Consider the following 24,479-nt stretch of genomic DNA (forward strand, 5'->3'; position numbering starts at 1 on the left):
TAGTGTAAACCTTTTTTCTAGCAGGATGAACTTTTGATGGCCCAATTCCGTAAAATTCAGTTTCATCACTGTCATCAAAGCGTTCATCAGAGCCATCACCAGATTCATCATCACTGGAGATACTGGATGATTTGTATACATTAAACTTTTTTGGGCAACAATCCGCACCGTATGGCTTTACTCTAAATGTTGTTTTATCTATCAGATGAAATAACAGGTAATCTCCAAGCTTCAAATGATGATCTTTAACAAATTTTGGCCACGAAAGTCTGCAAATATAATAGTAGCGACCTTTCTTTCGAATTCTTACTGGCCATGAATTTCGAACTGAGTTCTTTGCCTCGGATTTGATTGTGCATCTTGAGGAAAGCTTTTCCTTGAAATTCCTCACAAAACCATAGGGAATCCGCTACAAAAGTGTCAAGAAAAAAACAACAAATATAAAACTTAATAACAATAACTGAAGAAGATTAATGGAAAATGCATACAGTAGCAATTGATATGGGACTTACAATTTCTCGCGTGAAATCATCTTCCATCAACAGCTTTATAAAGGACGGATTGAAGTTGTAATTTTGTTCCATTTTGGAACTTAGCTTGCAGAGGAAAAGAAGAACGATGAGCCCTTTATGGTTGAGGAAAGAAGGAAAAAGAAGTAAATATAGACTTTAAGATTGGTGCCTGTTCAAATTACACGGCTTTTTGTTTGCCTTTTGTTTGTATTTTGTAAATACATTAAATTCTGTAGACTTTTAGACTACCAGACACTCTTTTTATAGTTATCATATTAGTCACGATTCATGAGTGTCATCATTATTACTTCCATATTAAATTAACTCCATTTAGTACATTGAATAGAGAAAAATAAATGTACAACCATGCAGTGAATTGCATCTTTTGTTCTTCATTAGTTCTAATTAATCACCTTTCTTCATGGTAACCCTTGATTAACAAGGGATTTGAGCTCCCATCAATCGAGATAATTAGTTAATACTATAGGTTCGAAATTTTCAAATGTTAACATAATTACATGGAAGTCTGAAGACCGAATTAGATTAAGTAAATGTTGTTCTTGAATAGTGAATTTAGGATATGTGAGTCAGACTAAAGTAGTATCTTATCCGTGTCATGATTACATGAGTTGGGAGCAAGACCCTATGGTCGGTCCAATAAGTTGGGGCTAAAAATGTGCATACAAGAAACAGTATACAATTATATCTGTCTTTTGTTTTTGTTCATATACATCGTTAGTGAATGCAGACATTTCTTGTGGTAGGTGTATACAAACATGATTATCTATTGTAGAGGTGTCAAATAAAATTATTTAACTAATTTTACCCATATCCGTCTATTAATAAATGAATATGAGTACATTAAATTTTTATATATGGATATAAATGGGTTACCCAATTATATCCATTTATAACCCATTTAACCCATTTAACTTACATTCCCAAACCTTTTGTATTTCCCGTTTTCACCGTCATCTTCTTCTCCGCCCCACCAGCAAGCCCACTGCTTCCCTCCCCCCCCTTCTTCCTCCAGTGTTTGTTTTCCCCATCTCATCTCCCCGTCTTTGCTTAATAGAAGGTTTTTGCCCCTTCCATGTCCGATTCCTGAGCTAATCTCTGAATAAACCCGCGGTGTCTTGAAGATTTTCCCGGAGAATGTTAAGAGTCTGATGCCCACTTGGACTGCGTTTTCGCTCTAATGAAAAAGCCTGAGCTGAGTTGATCCAAGGCTCTTTTGGTATTGACATTTTTGGTATGCTGTACCATTCTTTTGTTTCTTATATAGGCCTTATATAACTGTTTGTAATAGCGTATGCAAATTTTTATTTAGTTAAGCTTGATTTTTCAGAGCTATATTACTTTGTTTGGTAACCAGTTAAGGTAATCTATGCGTTACTAGTTGTTGTGCCTTCTCTCTGAATTGGGCTAGGTTCACCCGGTAATCTGGTATGTGGTTTTGACAGTCAAGAATTTGATGTAGTTAAGCTTAACTTTGGAAGGCTAATAATGGTATAATTAATTTCAGGATTATCTAATTAAGTTCAGTTTTGCAGATTGTTGAATCTCATTAAATATTGCACCGTAGTATGTTACCATTCTTAAGTTTTTGGACATCTTGGACTGGTTAAATGATTGTTTCGCTTACCTTTGTTTGCAAATTGCATGAGATCTTATTTAGTAGAAAGCTCTGTAGATTTATGGCTGGACCTGTTAGGACCGGGCCAGGAAATAGACAAACTCAAGTTAGCACAAAGTAGGCGGTATAACCGACCATATAATAGATAGGCGGTAGATACCAGCCATATAATAATTAGGCGGTAAACCCGACCATATAAAGACGGATAACAAAGCAAATAAAAGACACAGAAGATTTACGTGGTTCGGTCAAATTGACCTACGTCCACGGGCGAGGGAGGAGCAATATTTCTACTATGAAGAAGAAATACAAAAGACCGTAGGAAAGTGGTTCCTAGGCCAATAGGCACTTACAAAAGAGTTTAGAAAATATTCCTAAACTCAAAATAAGAGAGCCTAAAATATTTGACTAAATGGGCTAAATGACTCAAGAAGCTAATAACCCATATAACTCTCTTAAGTGGTGCACCTTAAACCTTCATACGCTTCCCTATTTATAGGAAAACAACGGAAGGCTTTCCTTGGCTGCCATCGATGTGGGATGGAAATGTTTGCCACACAAGTCAAGCCGCAATGCTTGACAATTCAACAAATCTCCACCTTGGCAAAATTTGGAATCCCACCATCGACAATAGTAAAACTGCTCCACCTTCTCCACATAAGCCCTAATGGGCTTAAATCACCAACAATGAACACCAATCAAATCCAAGCACTGCTTGAACTTGTAAACTGGAAGAGGCTTCGTAAACATATCGGCTGGATTGTCCTTAGTATTGATTTTCTGAATAAGGACTTTTCCCTCAGCAACGATATCCCGAATGAAGTGATACTTCACATCAATATGTTTCGTCCTCTCATGATACATCTGATCTTTAGTCAAGTGTATGGCACTTTGACTATCACAGTGAATATCAGTAACACCTTGATATAGACTTAGCTCGCTAAATAAACTCTTCAACCACAAGGCTTCTTTGATTGCCTCGGTCACAGCCATATATTCTGCTTCAGTAGTAGACAAAGCTACGACAGGTTGTAGAGTAGCTTTCCAACTAACAGCACAACCGCCAATGCAAAATACATAGCCTGAAAGTGATCTTCTCCTGTCAAGATCCCCAGCGTAGTCTGAGTCTACAAAACCAACCAAAGTGTTATTATTTCTTCCAAACTCCAAACATGCATTTGAAGTTCCTCGCAAGTATCTGAGAATCCACTTCACAGCCTGCCAATGTGCTTTACCAGGGCAAGACATATATCTGCTAACAACACTGACTGCATGTGAGATATCTGGACGAGTACAAACCATTGCATACATAATACTGCCGACTGCACTGGAATAAGGAACCCGTGCCATATAATCTTTCTCTTCATCTGATTGTGGTGATTGAGCAGCAGATAGCCGAAAATGGCTAGCAAGAGGAGTAGATACTGGTTTAGCATCTTTCATGCCAAAACGCTCCAAAACTTTCTCAAGGTAATTTTTCTGGGTCAAGAACAACTTCCCTACTCCTCGATCTCGCTTGATCTCCATGCCAAGAATTTTCTTAGCTGCTCCCAAATCTTTCATTTCAAATTCACTATTTAACTGCAATTTCAAAGTGTGAATTTCTGACAAATTCTTGGCAGCAATGAGCATGTCATCAACATAAAGCAGCAAATAAATGAAAGAACCATCATTTAACTTCCGGAAATAAACACAACTATCATACATGCTCCTTGAATAGCCATGACCCAACATAAAGGAATCAAACCTCTTATACCATTGTCTTGGAGACTGCTTCAATCCGTATAAGGATTTCTTCAATAAGTAAACATGGTCTTCCTTACCTTCAATCTCAAAACCCTGGGGTTGTTTCATATAAATTTGTTCTTCAAGTTCGCCATGTAAGAAAGCTGTCTTAACATCAAGCTGCTCTAACTCCAAATCATACATGGCAACTAAAGCAAGCTAAACACGAATAGAGCTATGTTTAACAACAGGTGAAAACACATCATTAAAATCAACACCTTGTACCTGACTATAGCCCTTTGCAACTAATCGTGCTTTATACCTTGCATCTTCAACCCCTGGAATACCTTCCTTCTTCTTGAAGACCCACTTGCAACCGACAATTTTCTTAGCTGACGGCGGCTTTACAAGAACCCAAGTTTCATTACGATGAAGAGATTCAATTTCTTCATTCATCGCAATCAACCACTTTGCAGAGTTATCACAAGAAACTGCTTCTGAATAGGTGGAAGGCTCACCAACTGCATCAGTTTCTTCTGCAACAGACAAAGCATATGCAACTAAATTTGCATATCTTTGTGGTGGTCGAATGTCTCTCCTTGCTCTATCTCTGGCTATGGAATACTCTTCTTCTTCTGAACTATCTTCAACAGTAGATTCAAGTGTATCTACTGGCATTTGTTGAATAGAAGATTTGGTCTGAGAAGGACCAGAACTGCCAATATCAAGCTCCACCTGCTTCTGTGTACTATCAGTAGTACAAGGACTAGAAGACTCCTTCTTGGAAGATAACATAGACAATTCATCAAAAGTAACATCTCTACTGATCACAAATTTTGGAGATTTGGGATCAGGACACCATAATCTGTATCCTTTCACCCCAGAAGCATACCCAAGAAAAATGCACTTTTTAGCCCTAGGCTCCAATTTTCCATCATTCACGTGCATGTATGCTGGACATCCAAAAAATTTTAAATTGGAGTAATCAGCAGGAGTACCTGACCAAACTTTCTCAGGAGTTTTGAAATCAAGAGATGCAGAAGGAGAACGGTTGTCAATATAACAGGCCATATTGATCGCCTCTGCCCAAAAGTCGTTTGTCAACCCTGCATTGGAGATCATACATCTTGCTCTCTCCAAAAGAGTTCTGTTCATACGTTCAGCCACACCATTTTGTTGAGGCGTCATCCTGACGGTGTGATGCCGAACAATTCCTTCATTCTTGCAGAATTCATTGAATTCACCTTCACAAAATTCCATGCCATTATCTGTTCTCAACCACTTAATGTGTTTTCCTGTTTGCTTCTCAATCAAAACTTTCCATTGCTTGAAAGTTAGGAAAACATCATTTTTATGCTTAAGAAAATATAACCAAACTTTCCTTGAATAATCATCAATGAAAGTCAACATGTACCTGGCACCTCCTTTAGAAGAAGCACGAGAAGGCCCCCAGAGGTCTGAATGAATGTAGTCTAAAGTTCCTTTTGTCCTGTGAACTGCCGGCAACTGGAAGCTAACTCTCTTCTGCTTTCCAAAAATGCAATGTTCACAGAGTCCTATCTTTCCAATACTTTGACTACCAAGAAGACCTCGTTTGCATAAAATAGATAAGCCCTTCTCGCTCATGTGCCCCAATCTCATGTGCCATAATTTGGTAAAATCAGAATCAGACAAAGTTGATATAGAAACAGCAGCAGCACCTGTAACAGTAGATCCCTGCAAAATATATAAAGTACCAGATCTGTGTGCCTTCATAACAACAAGGGCTCCTCGACTGATTTTGAGAACTCCATCTCCACCTGAATACCTGCACCCAATAGACTCAAGAGTGCCTAAAGAGATGAGATTTTTCTTCAAATCTGGAACATGTCTAACATCTGTGAGCGTCCTCACAATACCATCGTACATTTTAATCCGGATTGTGCCTTTGCCAACAACTTTACAAACAGCGTTGTTGCCCATTAAGACAACTCCACCTTCAGTTGATTCATATGTTGAAAACCAGTCCCTATTGGGACACATATGATATGAACAACCCGAATCTAAAATCCACTCATTGTTAGATCTAAAAATATTTTCCGTTGCACAGAAAATGGTTCCATCATTCTCATCAGCTGCTATACTAGCCTCAGCGGATTCAGTATTTTTCTCAACAAATTTCCCTTTTTGCTTTTCTTTATTTTTCAATTTAAAGCAATCAGAGATAACATGGCCCTTCTTTTTACAATAATTGCACACCACATTTTTATATCTGGACTTGGATCTACTTCTATTTTCTGTGTTTCTCTTTTCAGATCTACCCCGAACAAACAAGCCATCGGCTTGACTCCCACTAGTTTTCCCAGTAATATCCCTATCTATCTGCTCTTTAGATTTTAATGCAGATTTAATTTCCCGATACGAAATTGTTTCCTTTCCATAAATCATAGTATCGCGGAAATGCTTAAAAGACTGGGGAAGGGAACACAAAAGTAATAGGGCTTGATCTTCATCATCAATTTTCGAATCTATATTCCCCAAATCCATAATAATGGAATCAAATTTATCAAGATGGGAGAGTATAGATGTACCTTCAGACATCCGAAGCATGTACAAACTCTGCTTCAAATATAGGCGATTCTCGACTGTCTTCTTCATATACAAGGCTTTCAATTTATCCCACATAGCCTTGGCCGAAGTCTCCGTTGCTACCTCACGCAATACCTCATCGGAGAGATTTAAGATTATACTGGATCTGGCCTTTTTATCCATATCGGCGAAATCCGCATCCTTTACATCTTCTGGTTTGTTCTTGATTCCGTGAATCGCTAGATCAACTCCGTCTTGAACAAGAATGGCCTCCATCTTGAGCTGCCACATTCCGAAGTTGACATTCCTGTCGAATTTCTCGACAACCGTCTTTGTTTTCGTCATTGTTGCCACAAAATCAGTAACTTAAAATTTGTCTCAAAAAACTGGCCAAACAAATATGCAAGTCTCTTGAGCGGGCCCCACAGGGTGAGCGGACCCCACGAGATAAGCGGGCCCCACGGGGATGAACGGACCCCACAAGGTGAGCGGGCCCCACAGATAAACGGACCCCACAGGATGAGTGGGCCCCACATGATGGACGGACCCCACCAGATGAACCTGTCTTGCAAAATATAACAACCAGCTCTGATACCAGTTTGTTAGGACCGGGTCAGGAAATAGACAAACTCAAGTTAGCACAAAGTAGGCGGTATAACCGACCATATAATAGATAGGCGGTAGATACCAGCCATATAATAATTAGGCGGTAAAACCGACCATATAAAGACGGATAACAAAGCAAATAAAAGACACAGAAGATTTACGTGGTTCGGTCAAATTGACCTACGTCCACGGGCGAGGGAGGAGCAATATTTCTACTATGAAGAAGAAATACAAAAGACCGTAGGAAAGTGGTTCCTAGGCCAATAGGCACTTACAAAAGAGTTTAGAAAATATTCCTAAACTCAAAATAAGAGAGCCTAAAATATTTGACTAAATGGGCTAAATGACTCAAGAAGCTAATAGCCCATATAACTCTCTTAAGTGGTGCACCTTAAACCTTCATACGCTTCCCTATTTATAGGAAAACAACGGAAGGCTTTCCTTGGCTGCCATCGATGTGGGATGGAAATGTTTGCCACACAAGTCAAGCCGCAATGCTTGACAATTCAACAGGACCAAATTGACATACTTGGTAAAAAAAAAGAAGGCAATAATTGTTAAGTGTGCTTGTCTGGCAAAAACAATCACTGTATTGGTTCTACCACTATCGTGATTGTGATCAATATTTTCATCCTAGGTGCATTTGCCTGCTTGACCAATATCCAAATGTCAAATTTGGGGATTCCCTTCAAGTTGAAATTCACCCTCATGATCCTGCGGCAAATGTCTGGATGGTTATAGAGTCTTCAAATGTTTCCCATGTAATTTTCATCTATGTCTGCAATGCATACGTGATATAATACATAAGTCCTAGCTCTGTTATTTTTGCTCATCATGTTGGCGGGGCCATATGATAAAAAGTTTTTCCACAGCTATACTTAATACTTCCAATTCTATTATAAGCATATTCCTGTAATTGCTTACCTTCAAATTTTTTTTTCTCTCATCTCAGTTGAAGACTAGTGAAAACATGTAGTTCTTGGGATCAATGTTGCAAAAATATCAGATCAGGTGTACAAAATTGGAAGGCTGAGAGTCTTAGACAGGAAAATATCAGATGAGATGTACAAAGTTGGTAGTATAGATAACAGAAATGCTATCCCATCATGATCCAACAGATGAGTTGTCAGAGCACATTCAGGAACAATGTTCTTATACAAGCCATGAGCCTACCAATACAGATGAGTTGATCCAAGGTTCTTCTAAGCGTTCGAGACAGCTCACGTCATTGATTTGGAAGGAATTTGAAATATTGTGTGTTGAACCAGATGGTTCACAAAGAGCACAATGTAAATGGTGCAAGCATGATTATGCATGCGGTGGAACAACCGGAACAAGCAACTTATGGCGTCATCTTTCAAATTGTACTAAGCGTGGACAATCTGATTTTGAAGAACGGTCTCCAATTGATCAAGGAATTTATCGGAAAAAGATGGGAATTGCTATTGTGAAGCATAACCATCCTTATAGACTGGTGGAGCAAGAAGGAATTCGAGACTTGTGTGTATACTTAAATTCAGATGCTTTACCCATTTCGAGAAACACGATAAAGGCTGATATTGAAAAGATGTACAAAAAAGAAAAAGAGAGAGTAAAGACAGAATTAAATTCAATTTAAAGTCGAATTTTCTTTGATGGCACGGGATATTTTAAGTATTTCTATCACTACAGTGGCCTTGGAATCAGCTTTCAGTATTGGTGGTAGAATTGTGGGTAAATATCGTACTTCGCTCCTACCAGAAAATGTGGAGGTCTTGTTATGTGCTAGGGACTGGTTATATGGAGTAACAGGTATGTTATACTTAACCTTTCAGTGCATATGATCTTGTATTTTACTTTTTTGGTCACTTATTGAACTTTACTTTTGATTTCAGCTTCTGAAGATGAAGAAGATAAAGAAAGACTGAGTATTGACTTTGCACCTTTAGTTGCTAAACTTACTAACCTTCATGTTTAGGTAAGCTGTATTCTTATGATCATGGAGATTGTTAGAAATGTGGTGAAAAGAATTTTATCTTTCTGTCTAGATGAAATTTAAGTATCAAAAAATAGAACTTTGAATTTGGTTTTGGTTTTGGTTGCCAGGAATCTTCTCTGTTTTGTGTTGAGCCAACAGCAAACTTTTAGGTTGCTATCTTTGTACTGTCAAGTGGATTTTGTACTGTCACTGGCACTCCTTCAAGCTGCTTACTATAGGCATTTGAAATGGTCGGTTTTGAAGTCACGTAAGCTGGTCCTCGATGTTGTCAACTAAACTTGGTTTATTCTTCTCCTTGATGTTTATCAGAGGATTCAAATCAGGGAATAATATTTGTTTCTTGCTACAATATGTGTCTCTCTGCTGTGTTAAGTTTGTTCAACCTGCTTGGTGGTAATTTGTGCTAGCAGAGCAACCTGCAATTATTATGCAAAATTGACACTGAAATTTTTGTAATGTAAGGGTACCTTTTTCTTCATTCACGTTCTTTTTCTTCATTCACCAATGAGCTAGAGGAGTTTTATCATTTATGCTATGCAGTTGTACGAAGCTTGAGAAGCTGAATGCTTGTTATTCGTATTTATTGAAAATTTGTCTCTATTTGTATGCTAAATGAAGTGATTGCTAGTCTTCATCAGGATTTTTAACTATTTTTTATGTTAAGTATTTTTGTTTTATTTATTATATTTATTTGTTGGTTTTATCTTATCGCTTTATTTCCTTGTAATTTATTAATTTGATCATTTTTTAGCATCATCAATTTATGACAAATTTTAGCTTCCTTTCTTACTTTTTCAAATGAAATTTTAAATTTATAAACGAAAAAATACTAGGGGTTCAAAGTTTTGGATTAAATTTTTTTGTTAACTTTCATATTATTTAGTCCAAATTTTTAGATTCTCATTGTTCAATTATTAAATAATATGTAATTTTGCGACATGGCATGCGGATGGAAAAAAAATTGATAATTAGACTTATTTGGCATAATAAGTAAATATTTAAAATTAATGATGGGTGTAAAATGGTATAAATTGATAATTTAGTTTACAAAATGAATTTATATGAGCTTGTAAAAAATTAGAATAAATGGGTTATAAATGGATAATTGGGTTACCCAACTCATTTTTTGACTTATCCATTTATACCCATCTAATTAAATGGATATAAATGGGTTGACTCACTTATACCCATTACCCATTTTATCCAACCCAAACCCGCACAAATCACCCATTTTGCCACCGCTAATCTATTGTAACCAATTGTGCTAATCCAAACAAAATCGATGAAAATCACTTTCTTCTATTCGCCTTTCTTTTCATTTCCATTGGTATCATTTCCTTTCTTTTCCCTTCTTTTACTTCAATCCAAACGGTGCCTAAGTCTAGTTTCTGAATCTCTGAGAATCAAGATCATAGAAGTTTTATATCTCAAGATATGGCAATGTTAGTTAGGACTTAGGATTGCCTAACCTAGAATTTAACAATGGAGTTTTGTGTAACACCATAATTTTTTTTTTAACACCATAATATTTTAGTACATTTTATATCCTTTAGGATAGCAATCTGAAAACATTTCCTTCACAAGAGCTTTGGACCATTTAATGACGTTCCAACATCACCAATTCCACAATTGATTGAATCGTTCCATATCATATCTGAAATGGAAATTTTATAACTAGTCCTAGAAAACTCAGAATCATGTGCCATTTCTTATGCACAAAACTGTAGTCATAGAGCCTTAAATCTAGATAAACATTTTAGTCTAGTTCTAATGTACTGAACCCAACAAACCTTTAGAGTTGGCAAGAAATCAAACCTGGAAAGAAGCGTTGAAGGAGATGTTAGTTTGTTGTCAATTTGGAGTAGATTATAATCTTAGGCATAAGATGTAATATAACTGTTAGAACTGACTCTATAATTCAATATTTTGCCAACACATACTAGCATAAAACCTAAGTGGGAGATCTAAAAATGAAAATAGTGTAGTGAAAAAAGATGTTATTAATAGTTTATTGCCCATCTAGATATATGCCCCTTTTTCTGTTTTATTCCATTTATTTGTTAACCTTAGGTTGTGGCTGGGGAGAGGAGGTGAGTAGAAAACACAACTAATTCCAGCAGCTGGACCTATAAAATGTTAAATGTCTTTACGGATGAATTATGTTCAATTGCCAACTCCAACTTGGTAATTCGGTGTGGAAAGAGTTGCAACAACAGCTCAAGCTTCCACTTTGACCAAGGCACTTAATCCCACATTATGTTTAAAGAACCCAATTAATGAAGTTCTGAAATAAATTTTAAACATCTTAACCAAAATTCTCCAAAATTAATATATATATATATATATATATATATATATATATATATATATATAATCCTCCAATGTAGATAATTGGGAAATTTAGAGTCTAAATTATTGGGGTTGTTAAATTTGTCACAGTAAATTAACCTGTTTCATTTGTTTCCTTTGAATTTTTATCATGCACGTTACATCTAATGATTTTGTTAGTATTTTCTTCTTTTCATATTTCTAATTTTGATTTACTGCCTCTCCCTTTTACACTTTAGATTTTATTCTGATGGCTTTTCTTTGACTTTTTATGCAATGTAAGTAATTTTATTTGATTTGGTGGTGCACCTGAATGGCCAGAATGAAAAGTCTCATTACCCAAAGAATGATGTCAAAAAATTTTTAATCGTTCCACTTTGTGGTATGCAAATAAGAATAAAATGTATCCATTTTTATTGTTTAGCATGATCAATTTTTAGATGTCAAAACAAAAGTAATTCTACGCAAATTTGATTTAATTAATTTAAAACATAGCTTAGGACTTACAAGATTGTTATCAAGTGATTCTAATTTTGTAAAAGCTGATTTTGTGAAATTGATTTTTAACAGATTTTGTAGAGTAACTCCTGTGTTCTAGTTTCATAATTAATAAAGCTACTTTGATAAATTCTTAAGTGTTTTTGAAAATGTTGAAAAGCTAAGCTGGACAAAAAGATAACCAAATTGCCATTATGTGATACATAAATAGTTTTTGTACTATTGATGTGGTGTTTTAATGTAATTAATTATTTTTCTTATGAAGATTAATTAATGTTGAATAAGAAGCATAAGAAGGGGAAAAAGGATGAATCTAGAAGTGGAATAGCGAGTAACAAGAAACGGAGAGAGATGTGAGGCGAAAATATTTACTTAATCTTTAAGTAGTTTAGTAATTATGTTAAAGTTTAAAGGATTTTTTTGCATATAACAAAAATAGGCCATAATCTGAATCTTGAAGCAATTAAGAATTAAGATATGTTTTTTAACTTTTGGGGCTTAAAATATCTAAAATCAGGTTTCAAAATGAGTTGTCACAAATCCAAAATTTAAATCAGATTTAAAAGATCAGTTGAGAACATGCCCTTCACGTTTCTCATGTTGTTTTATTTATTTGTGCTATGCTGTTTTTGTTAAATTGCAAAGTTATTTCGTTAGATAACATAATCTTGTACGAGAATCCATGTTAAGCTGAATAATGAGTTAATTAATGGATTAGTTCAACTAGTGGTGACATTTTTTTCGGTGTGAAACTTAAGGATAGCCACTCACTTCCCAAATCAATAAATGATTCAAAGTTCTTTATAAAACACAATACACAAGTAATTTTTTTTAAATAATAATACACAAGTAATCTGACCAAATTATAGATGAAAATCAACAATTAGGTTTGATTTTACATGTTGAATGTTTCTAAGGACCACTAACAAATTTGAATTATCGGATAAAATTTTGCAAATACTAAAAACAAATTCTCACTATATTTTAGTAGTTTGGAATCACAATGACAATCAAATAAATAGCAACTTAAAAGATCACTATTCATTCCTTCAACTTGTTAATCTCGAATTTGAATTGAAACTTATATATCACTTGGCAAAAACTCGGCCCCTATGATTTTTCCATTTGACAAATGTCAGATTTACCTAGTTCTAATAAATTGATTAACAAGAATAAAAAATAGAGCATACTACTCATTTGACTTGCAAATAGATAATTATTCTATTTTAGTAGCTAGTTATGACAACTTTGCAATGAGTCTTCTAAAAGAACACTCAGCAAATTAACAAAATTTAAATAAATCTTTACCAAATCACACAATGAACTATTCTTTTGGCTCTTCTATATATGATACCAAATGAATCTTCAATTAACTCTCCTACAATAAATTAGGAAATTCTATGCAAAAATCATAGCATTTTGTAATTCGATGGTAAAACCCTTTTGATTCTTTACCAACCAATAATGTAGGATCATTAACATGGTTAGAGCAAAAGTGTTTGAAGTTTAAATGCAACGTATGATATATAGTCTTTCTGCTAATATGTTAATATAAAGATAGTTTAAAATAAATATTTTATTGATAAAGGACACTTCTATTGATATAAAACGCTTATTGTAAAATTGAGTCATCACACACCAGCCATGAGCTTGGGGGAATCGGTATATGAATATAATTCTGACAACAAAAAGGTAAATTATTTATTACTTCCTGTGGATTCATAGAATGTTGGATGACCCCTAAATTTTTAAAATAGCCACATAATCCCCTGTGATTTATGTAAAGTGGAAAATGGATGAAGTGCACAATCAATTATGATATTTATATCAAATGCATTTTAAAAGCGGATGTGGTAAAATATTAATATTCATTTAACCCCATTATAATTTGTATAAATATCCACTTTATTCTCCTATAATTTTTGCATTTATCCACTTAATCTCCCTATATTTTTATATAAGGTGGTCAAGCTATCTATTAATTTAGCATTTAAGTAAGGACATTATTAGTATTTCAATTAACATTAACTGTTACATAGTTATTTTCCGTCAAGTTTCCATTTTACATAAAATTATAAGGGGTGAAGTGGATATTTTGAAATGTTAGGAGAGTCACGTGACAATAAATTAAACTATAGGAGAGTTACATGTAATTTACGCAAAAAAAAAAAAAAGAAGAAAGAAGTCTTAGAAAGGTACTTTTTGTATAGAGAATGCTTGGTTCATTACTCGTATAATGACTTTTACAAGAAAGTATATATCTACAACAAAAGTAAATAGACACAAGAGACCAAATTAGTGTCATGACTTTGACAAGAAAAAAAAAATATATAGATATATATATATCTACAACTAGAATAAATAGACACAGGAGACCAAATTAGAGTAAATAGACGCCCAACAACCTTTAATGTTGGGTTTAACAAACTGAGAAATGAATTTCACTACTTCTACAAATTCAAAAGCTTAGTCAAATATGTGCACATATTGGGATTTGATCATTAACGTCTTCCCAATGCACAAAATGAATGAGATGCATAGACTAGTTCAGGCATCGGTACTAACATAGATTTCAAATTTCCATCTCTTCATCTTCTTCTTCTTATTGACGATTATAAAAGAGATTCACAGCACATTTTTCTATTCCCTAAATACAGTCCTTTTCCAGCAATAGTCCGATACTAATTCAGCAAAGGTATGCAAATTTCTTTCTGTTCATTGTTTTTCCCTTTCGGTTTATTAGTACTTCTATTGTTAGTTTTACCTTCCGACTATATAGATAAAAGAACTGGTACTGTTTTTTTGAAGAAGAGGATGAAATGGAAAGGGCCTACTCTACTGGTAATTCTGATTTGTAACTTTAATATGAAAACTTGGAGGATTAATTTTTTTTTTGTCCTGTTGCATACTTTTTATCAGTATAAAATTGCAATCTGAAGTCAACTTGTACGTTGCAAAATCACAGTCCATTGGAAGATATTTACTTAAAAGATAATTCTACGGTTGGTATCATTGATTGTAAGAAAAAATATGAATTCATATGTGCATAGACGTCTATACGAATCACGTGGGCCTCCATTTCATTACTTAAAGAAAATGTTTAGAGACCTCCATTCATTGCAGATTAAGTTCTATTTGTTTTTGATATTTTGCAGATCATGGGGATCATTCATGAAGCCAAATTGCAAGAATCGTCTCACGAAGATGATACAAACTGCGGCAAGCCATTGGACAGAAAATTGTCCAACTCTTCTATGAATGTCCCTGTAACTGAAGAAGATGTGAAAGATGCCGAATGCTTCAGCAAATTGGACTCCTCAAACAATGTGGATTCAAGAGGTAAAGTGCAGGAAAAGCCATTTCAGCGAATCTGGATGCGGGATGATGAGATCGATTTACTTCATATTATGATCGATCGCATGGAGCAAAATGCAGCTCAACCTCGTAGTTATGAAGACATTTTTTCTCATATTCGTGAACATCCACTTAGTTTTCAACCTACTAGGATTCAACTGAAGGAGAAGATTAGGCATTTGAGAGAAAAATACAAGAAGAATGCGAAAGAACCTCAAAAGTTTATGAAGTCTTATCATGAAGTAAGACTATTCGAATTATCAAGTCAAGTATGGGGTGTTGAACAGTCAGATTTTCTCCAATCCAGTGGAACAATTAAAGGTAATTGCCATTCCAAGGCAAAGGAGATACTGGAGGATGAAAAGGACACTTTTGCAGTGACAAGCAATTCAGCTTTACATGAACAAGTCGGATAGGATAATGGAGCATTTGGATTAGGTTATTGCAGATCAACTAAAAGTTTCTATGAGGTAATAGTCATTCTACCTTGCTGAGATCATGGTTTTTATGGATTTCTGATGTGTTCAAGTGCAATAATATGAAAATCTGATGGGTAAAAATTGTTTTAATTGAGATCATTCAATAACCATCAAACAGTAGAAGATCCAATAGCAGTGAAAAAATGACGAAGCTGTCATTATGGAGTTACTTAATGTAAACATGGAGACTATCTTAGAGCAACAATATCTTATGAAATGTTCTTCTGTCCTGTAGCAAACGACACATAGTTATGGCTAATCAGGTGTATATATATATATAGTGGTAAGTGTTGTAACAATGCCAGTTATGTTCATGTTTCCTATTCAATCTTACCTGACAATTTTTGTTATCTTGATCATATGTTGATGCTTTTGTCCGAAGAATTTCAGGCATTTTACTATTTTGTTTTTATTGTTTAGCTATGTCCACCTAATCGCCAGAAAAGAATAGTTTTGGCAAATTTTAGCATTACTAATTGCACATTTTTTTCCAGCGCAGGGCCCTAAAAAGATGGATTAGACAGTCGATGCTGCTTTTGTTATTCGTTGCGCAAACTCTTGCTCTTGGGTTTATCTTGGCTAGCCTGCTCGTTGTTGAGTTCTATTGAAGTTCCTCCTTTTTTTTTTTGTTTATTTTTTTTTGTCTTCGAGCCTTGAAGTTGGTTTTGGTGCTTCTGCACTTTTGATTCACCAAATGCCTTACAAGTAGTTCATGTTGCTTCAATTTTGTATTTTGTTAATTTGTTTCTGGCTTTTAGACTATGAATTTAATCAAAATGGAAGTCTAGCGGTTTAAAGGGAAAAAAATTGTAACTTTCTAGTAAAAAATTAGAAAAAAAAATCTGCTTCATTGGGTTAAAATTTTTTCAAATTTATTACCTTTGGCAAATGTTTTCCAACTGTTTTAGTCTCTGTTATTTACTGCATGAAAATGTTGAAACATTTCCCCAGAGGAATTTCAGAAGATTATTAGCTCAAAATTAAGCTAAACTTTGGTTCCACCATAACCATACCCAAGACTTAAGTTACCTATATACTTCCTCAAAAAAAAAAAAAAAAGTTACCTATCTAAAACATTTTCAGCTGCCTTGTGCTAAAATAATAACCTCTACTGGTACAACAATTTCAAGTTCACAAATCGAGAAGACAAGAATGCATGATCGTCTTAGTTTTTTTTTTTTTTTTTTTAAACTTTGCTGGTAAGTTTTCATACTTTACCAAAAGATAATCGTGTATGACCACCTTATATTTTATCAAATAGAGACAAAGCCTTTCTTTGGAAAGTATGAAAAATGAAATAACAAATTACATTTGCAAATGATACGATATTTGCAGACTAAAAATGGTAGCTCAAAATGTATTCCTTAAACTCTTTTCAATCATAGAATATTAGTTTTAAAATTTTAATTTATTTTGAATTATTATTTGGGGTTTGAAATTCTTTGAACAACCACAAATGTCTGAGCATCCTCACGTAGTATAAGTTATATAAAACAATAGGACTAATAACTCCACTTTGCAATCCCAATTTTGGAATCGGCTTGGTAAAAGGGGCAAATTTTATTTTATTTTATTTAAAATAATTGTGAGTAGAGAGGTCTAATCGTAGTTTGTTGAAACGTAGGGTGACAGATGTAGCTACTTCGACAACATTGTACTCCTTCAGTTGAGTAGGAAAAATAGTAATCTTGAGAAGAGGGAAGTAAATATAATTATTATTGGATCACGTGTAGGGATGGCAACGGGGACGGGTGCCCGCGGGGGGATCATTGGGGCGGGGGCCGGGGGGAATTTTTTTCCCCCATTTAGAAACGGGGCGGGGGGCGGGGGGCGGGGGGCGAGGGAGTATTCCCCTCCCCATCCCCCGCCCCGTCACCCGTTTGAAAAAATATATATATATATGTACATAATTATATATATATAATGATATTATCAATTATACTACTAATTATACATGTCTATTAATAAAAATTATTAATTATTTATACTAAATTTATTAATACATTTATGTTAAATTCCTAACTACACTTAATACATTAACACTTTTTTCTACAAAAAAATACAATAATAATTTAGTGATTGTATTTGTATCAAAAGTGAAAACTTCATTATTTTAGTTATATTTGTTTTATCATATTAGATTGTATTCAAATAACCTTTGTTTAACTATTTTTATGAGTTTCAATTGTGAAATTACAATGAATAATAATTTGGTGATATGTTGATATTTTAGTACATGATTATTTGTTTAAATTTAATTATAATGAAATTATATAATAAAATTTTTTTAACCCCACGGGTGCCCCCGCGGGAGAAGCGAGGCAGGGCGGGGGCGGGGGTTGGGGGAGGTGTCCCCCGCCCCACTCCTGCCCCATTGCCATCCCTGATCATGTGTTAAGGAACTTGATACCCCTTAAGCAAGATTTCGGATTCGAGTTTTACCGATGAAGAAAACAGTGTTGAGAGAGTCATTTCCAAAAGGGGTCCAATAACGTGAGTTTTAAACAAAAAGGGGGGGAGTAAATTAGATACTTTGCAGTTTTTAACATATAAAGAAAAAAATAAATAATGAGTGATAGTTTACACAGTATAGTATTTCACACAAATAACAAAAAATTGAACACAAACATGCCAAGAAAAAAATAAAAATCATAAATAAAAAATCAAGGATGACCTAATTAATGGCTCATTTGGAATGCAAGTTTTTGGAGTTTTTGTATAAAATATATTGTAGCAATGTAATATATGTGAAATAAAAAAATAATTGAAAAATGTGTCAAAGAGATTTTTCTTCGCAAATTTGCAATCTGACGGGATTTTTTTTATCAATGCAAGTTTAATTCCGAATTTACACCCGTTGGACTGCAAGTATACAGGTCGCAATTGTAGTACGAGATGTGTATCGGGTCGATCCCACGAGGAGCAATTTAAAACAATTATTAGATACTAATTTACTCTATTATTTAGACTCACAATTAATTTGAGCAGAAACTTCAGATTTTAATTCAACTACAAAAATTCTTAAATAGATAAATGCAATTTCACAATAGGAGTAGAATTCACTAAATATTAAGATCTAGGGATGTAGATTCCACTTATAACACAAAAGATCTAAAATGAATTAATTCAACACTTGTTACTGCTCTTGTTTAACCAAGGATTCATTTCCAGAAATACCAAAATCACATTCTCATGATAATAATGGGTTAAAACAGATTAGTTTTTCCTAATCTCTTGGTAAATACTAAATCTGTTCTTATTCACACATGAAATGCAGATTTCATCCACTTGAATGTATTTCTATTCTCATGAATATACTACTCAAGCTCTACTTATGTCATTCCATTATTTTTACCATTTCTCAATGAGTAAAAACAACTATAAACCTGCTATTGGTGATCAAGCAACAACAAGTAATCCAACATACACAAGTAGATAAGTTAATACAAGACATAACAAGCATAAATCACAATCACTTCATATCATTTGGCCATAAGCTTCATCTACTCCCTAGATAAAGGAAATTAGCTACTCATGAATGATGAAACACTCATAACTTCATTAATGCAAATCATCATAAATTTACAAATACAAAAAGAGTAAAGAAAGTCTTAGCCAAGATATGGTGAAGCCTTCCAAAAATCTCCTTGTCTTGAACTTAGATGATTACAAGATGAAACCTCAATTGTCCCTTGCAAGTACCTAGCTAGAGAGAATATGTTTTTCTGTAAGAAGCTAAGCTACGAATTGTTCCAGATCTCTCCCCATATCTCTGCATAAAAATACACTCCAATGCTCCATTTTTCCAAGTCAAATTCTATCCTTTGATTCCCAAATCTCCACTTTGTTAGCATAGTCAAAAACCAATATTTTTGACTTGAAAATAAGCCACTTTTCTTGCCCTTTTGTCTTCTGAAGCATGTGCACCGAATTCCCTTGCATCTTATAGCTGGAAAGTGGTATGAACACAAGAGAATTGGCTGAGTCAAATTGCAGAATTTCGGCTATAAAACGCGCCTACACAAAACGCGGTTACAAGTCACGTTTTGTGTACTCGCGTATTCACTTTGGCCTTACTTCATCTGCGATTTTCTCTATCATAAAGGCCGAACTAGCTTTTGTGCAAAACACAAAAGTTGTAGCCCTTTGAGTTAGCTTTCCAATGCTTCAAGAATCATCCAAATCGGAGCTTTGTAGCCTGAGATATGATCGAAATACTGTCACCTGTTCAAACCTCTGTTTTAACTTCCGACCACAGGGTGCAGCTTCTGTATTCCAACGTTTTGCCCATGAAGATGGCAGAAATGGATTTCGATGTCTTCATACGAATTGTAGGTCTCTTTCTTAGCTTTAAAATGGTATAAAAATCACCTCAATCCGATAAGTGTAGCTCCAGATATGGTCAAAATACTGAAAAGTGTCAAAACTGACTTGTATTGCATTTCCTCACTTGAACGTTTTTCACTTCATTCTTCTTGTTGCCACTTAAATTCATCACCAAATCTCTATTTTTCACCTTAATTGACCTCCTTTGGTGATTGATTCATTATTCCTGCATAAAAATGAAGTTTTTACTATTAAAATCAATAGAAATGCAATATTATCCACTTTTACCAAAAATATATAATTTTACCAAAAACCTCTTTATTTTAATTATAAAACTAAATAATCAACTCAAAATTAACTAATAAAATGCACTAAAAAATACGTAAAATAAACTCTTATCAAATACCCCCACACTTGAATCATTGCTTGTCCTCAAGCAATATAAAATTCCAACCATCAATGATCCAAAAATTTAAAATAAACATATGTAGTATTTCAACTCCATTTCCTTGAATCAAGGTAAATAACCCTTATGTGATCTTTCCATTAAGTTCAAGTACTCATAATATCAAGCAAAGAAGAGCCAAGTATACCATAATTTTACCAATTCAACTCAACTTCTTATTTTTATCCAATTTCGCAAGCAAGCAACTCCTATAGTCAATAAAGATGCTAACTAATCTCATGATCAACTTCTTATTTTTCTTAAAGAGGGATTTAATTTACTTTTTTATATATATATATATATATATATATATATATATTTTAAGGATTAAATATTACTTAAGTTGTGAAAAATGCCTTTTGACGCGAAGATCAACATTTTTAGATGCAGATCCCCGGTTACTCAACATTTCACATACTCAAGTTGCTTTGCATACTCTTAATTCAAGTACCTTTTTACGCGAATGTCGACATTTGTAGATGCCAACCCCCGGTTACTCGGTACGAGAATCATTGGAGTAGAATAACCATTTTTTTTTTATTTTTTTTTTTATTTTTTTTAACAATATATAATAAAATTCCCTCTAAGAGTAATCATGAGAAGAGTATGACACTTATTAACCATATTAATTTCTTATCTTATAAAATTAGATAAAAAGAAGAATTTTCATCAAATATACAAAATGTAGGCATAATTTTCTCCACTTTACTAGATATACTTTCCTATAGATGTAAAAATTATAATCACATAAAAATCATTTCCAAATTTCATGAGAAAAGAAGTATCAAAACCGCATATATTTATTTCAAAAGGATAAGTGACAAAATTTTATTTATTTATTATAGTTAATAACATATATATGTATAAGGTTTTGGAAAAATTTTGACAGAGTCTCCCCTTAAAAGTGGACTAAATCTCCCTGCCAGCAACCACAAGAAACACCATTTAAGCACAAGAATTATATCAAACACAACTAAAATCACAAGTACCACACATTTCTTCCCCCACACTTAGAATACACATTGTCCTCAATGTGTAGGGAAAGAAAAGAAAAGAAACAGAAGAAAGGAACAAGTGACTCCCCAAGTGAGATGACTGCGGTCCAGTGAAGCCTTGAATCATGAGTCATCGACCGCTCAACCATCCACAGTCAACGATCTACTAGTTACTGCCACAAGTTCCAATATTCAAAATAAGGAATGTAAGTTAACATTTTTCAAACAAAAGATAAAAATAACAAGCAAACAAGCAAACAAAAGAAAAGCCAGCCAAAGGGGCAGCCTCAATCATCCCCTTCATCGTCATCTTCATCATCATTGACAGGAGGTGGATGTACGCCCAAATGATCTTCAATTCGGTCCAGGCGAGTATCCATTCTGGCTAAATGATGGTCGATGTCGTCCAAGCGACCGAAAAGCCGCTGCCAGTTGGTCTGTGGCGGAGGAGGAGGTGGTGCTGCAGTAGATGGTCCAGCTCCATCGCGACCATGTCTAGCCTTTTGTCTCCGCTCCTGAACAGGGCGTGGAATGTCTCCCGTGCCAATACCAAGGCGGCGAAGAGTAGTGATAGTCATCTCAGCACGTGGTGGAACATACTCCCGCCGCATGCCTTCCAAGGGAACTTCAAAACGGGGGAAGAATAAAGTCAGTAGACGAGGAAATGAAAGTTTGAAAGAAGTTGTCTTACGCCTCGCCGTAGACCTAATGTGGCTGATGATGATGTTCGGCAATGAAATTCGAGCATACGGGGAAGTTCGGTTGTGGAACATGTAATCAAGGAAGTAAATATCGCTCTTGCGAACCTCCGTGTGCCCCGTCTTCTTTGGGATGACATTGTGAGCCATCATGTAAATGATAAGCCGATGACGAGGTTCGAATACATTTGCCAATATAGTCTCCTTTCTGGTAGAGCGAAAAGGTTGGTACTCGAGACCAAACCTAGCCATGGCCAATGATGGATCCCACCTCCTATTCGGGGGAACAAACTCCTTCTTCAAGTCTACTGGACGTCCGTCATCCATACACCCCAAAATAGCAGCCAAATCTTGCCGTGACAAGGTGATTCGTCTTCCACGCACCCAGGACTCAATTATTTCTCCACTATGGCGCGCCTTACTTTCAATGTTGGCGTAAAACTCGCGCACCAGGTCTGGGTAGTAATGGTTTGGAAGGGTGAGAATCGGAGCCCATCCTAGCTGAGCAAAAGCTTCTGAGATGTTGTACATCATCTCAACTGGTGGACTGACGTGCATCTCAAACAAAAACTCCAAATTAGCACGCGCCTCATGCCACTCCTGATTCCTGCGAGTGTTGAACCTAGCACTGTCAAATACCGATCTTCCCGCTCCACGGGAGGTGCCCTCACCAGGTCGACGGTTAATTGGTGGAGGAGAAGGTGAATTCTCCTCTTCAGTCACCTCCATCTCTTCATTAACCTCCCTCTCCTCACTACTAGAGGATGAAAGTACCGCTCTTCTTCCTCTTGGCATAGTACCTAAAAAATATTTCAATTATTCACATGTACTACAACTCATTTTTTTGGCAACAAAAGTTCAGCATTAATCCAAATAACCTCAAATACAATTGCTTAAGTTCTAATCATTCAATGATCGTACAAGACATATTTTCTGCCTAAAGTTGCCCAAAATCACCAAATTACACAAGATATGTATCAATTATAATTCAATTAGTGAAAATAGGAGCAATTATGATTATAACTATTTAGAATTAACAATAATAATATGCTTTTAGCTATAATCATGTTTAGGCAAAAATTAAACTAACTAACTCACCAAATCAACCAAATTACTCACTATACACAATGCACATGCTTAAACATCATCAACTAACCCTTTTTAACCATAATTTAACATCACCAATGGCTCAAAAACATCCTAGTTCCTTTTTCCAATTTCATCTAAATATAGCAATTGTGAATTTTAAAGTACTTGAAAACCAATAAATTGCTACATTTAAACATTTAAACATGCTTAAACAATCATAATAATCATGAATAAAATCAAAAATAGCCATGAACCTCATCAAATTTTCGAAATTAAAAGATGTCAGATAGCTCAGGATAAAAAATATGAACTTCTAAAATCAAAAGATTTGATGAAGAAACTTACCTCAATCACGTAGAAGGATGTTTGGTGATGCTAAAAATGCAAAAAGCCCTATGAAACAACCTCCAATTGACCTCCAATTGAAGAAATTGGAGTTTAAGAACCCTAACCTTCAATCCCTCAAAAACCTGATTTTAGGTGTTTTTCTTGGATTTTAATCGGTTAAAAAGGTTGTATGAAGCTCAAAAGGTGTTGGGGTGATGATTTCTAGCAAGATTATGGAGTAAAAATGAAGATTTGTGAGGTGGGTAGAAGAGAAGAAGAAAAACGCGCCTGAAAAATTAAAAAGAGAGGAAGAAATGAAGCTGAAATCGCGTTTCTGAAGGCTATATTCAGACACACAAAACGCGACTCAAAACGCGCCTTCAACTCGCGTTTCTGAAATCGCGTTTTCTTCCCAAATCTTGCAGCACTTAAAACGCGACTGTGTTTGAATACGCGACTTAGAGTCGCGTTTCAGAAGTCGCGTTTTTGAGTCTTGATCCAGGCTTGAAAACGCGACTTCCATTAAAACGCGACTTTAGGTCGCGTTTTGAAGGCGCGTTTTCTTTTCTGCAGGCGCAGAATTGAAAACGCGATTCTGAGAAACGCGACTTTGAGTCGCGTTTTCTTGGAAAACGCGTTTTCTGCTTCGATTTTTAGCAGAATTTCAACTTTTGAAAAATTACAAAAGGTACCCCAATGACTCAAAATGCATCATAGATCATTTGTTTGCCAATTTTAATGGCTGGAACAAATGTAAAACATTAAAAACATGCATTTTACCCCTTTATAATGAATCAAAAACACCTTTAACGCAAATCGAGGGGTTGAGTTGTTTGATCAAAGTTCGCCTTTTTTGTACTCAATTGGTCATCCTTGCCTTCAATTGCCAACCCTACATTACAAAAACAACAATTT

General features: G+C 35.0%; 2 protein-coding genes and 1 long non-coding RNA gene across 3 annotated transcripts; 2 read left to right on the forward strand and 1 right to left on the reverse strand.

Moving 5' to 3' along the window:
* The first annotated feature begins 8,708 nt into the window (after positions 1-8,708).
* Positions 8,709-9,231, forward strand: LOC113701508 (uncharacterized). The gene is made up of 3 exons (XR_003450928.2): positions 8,709-8,838; positions 8,922-9,004; positions 9,133-9,231. It is a non-coding gene; the product is annotated as an uncharacterized lncRNA (long non-coding RNA).
* A 5,434-nt stretch (positions 9,232-14,665) lies between these two features.
* LOC113700931 (probable transcription factor At4g00390) lies at positions 14,666-15,621 on the forward strand. Its single transcript, XM_072060203.1, has 2 exons — positions 14,666-14,692; positions 15,007-15,621. The coding sequence occupies exons 1-2, from the start codon at positions 14,666-14,668 to the stop codon at positions 15,619-15,621; spliced, it is 642 nt and encodes a 213-aa protein (XP_071916304.1).
* Positions 15,622-21,737: 6,116 nt separating this feature from the next.
* LOC140011406 (uncharacterized) lies at positions 21,738-24,413 on the reverse strand. Its single transcript, XM_072060204.1, has 2 exons — positions 24,345-24,413; positions 21,738-22,948 (listed from the first exon to the last, which is right to left on the reverse strand). The coding sequence occupies exon 2, from the start codon at positions 22,941-22,943 to the stop codon at positions 21,738-21,740; it is 1,206 nt and encodes a 401-aa protein (XP_071916305.1). The 5' UTR covers positions 22,944-22,948; positions 24,345-24,413.
* Between the last annotated feature and the right edge of the window lie 66 nt (positions 24,414-24,479).

The sequence above is a fragment of the Coffea arabica genome, chromosome 7e (genome assembly GCF_036785885.1).
Source record: "Coffea arabica cultivar ET-39 chromosome 7e, Coffea Arabica ET-39 HiFi, whole genome shotgun sequence".
Classification (NCBI taxonomy): domain Eukaryota; kingdom Viridiplantae; phylum Streptophyta; class Magnoliopsida; order Gentianales; family Rubiaceae; genus Coffea; species Coffea arabica.

Coding starts and splice junctions, on each gene's coding strand:
- LOC113700931 (XM_072060203.1), top strand. CDS start 14,666: ATGAAATGGAAAGGGCCTACTCTACTG. Junction 14,693..15,006: donor GGAAAGGGCCTACTCTACTG/GTAATTCTGATT, acceptor GATATTTTGCAG/ATCATGGGGATCATTCATGA.
- LOC140011406 (XM_072060204.1), bottom strand. CDS start 22,943: ATGCCAAGAGGAAGAAGAGCGGTACTTTCATCCTCTAGTAGTGAGGAG.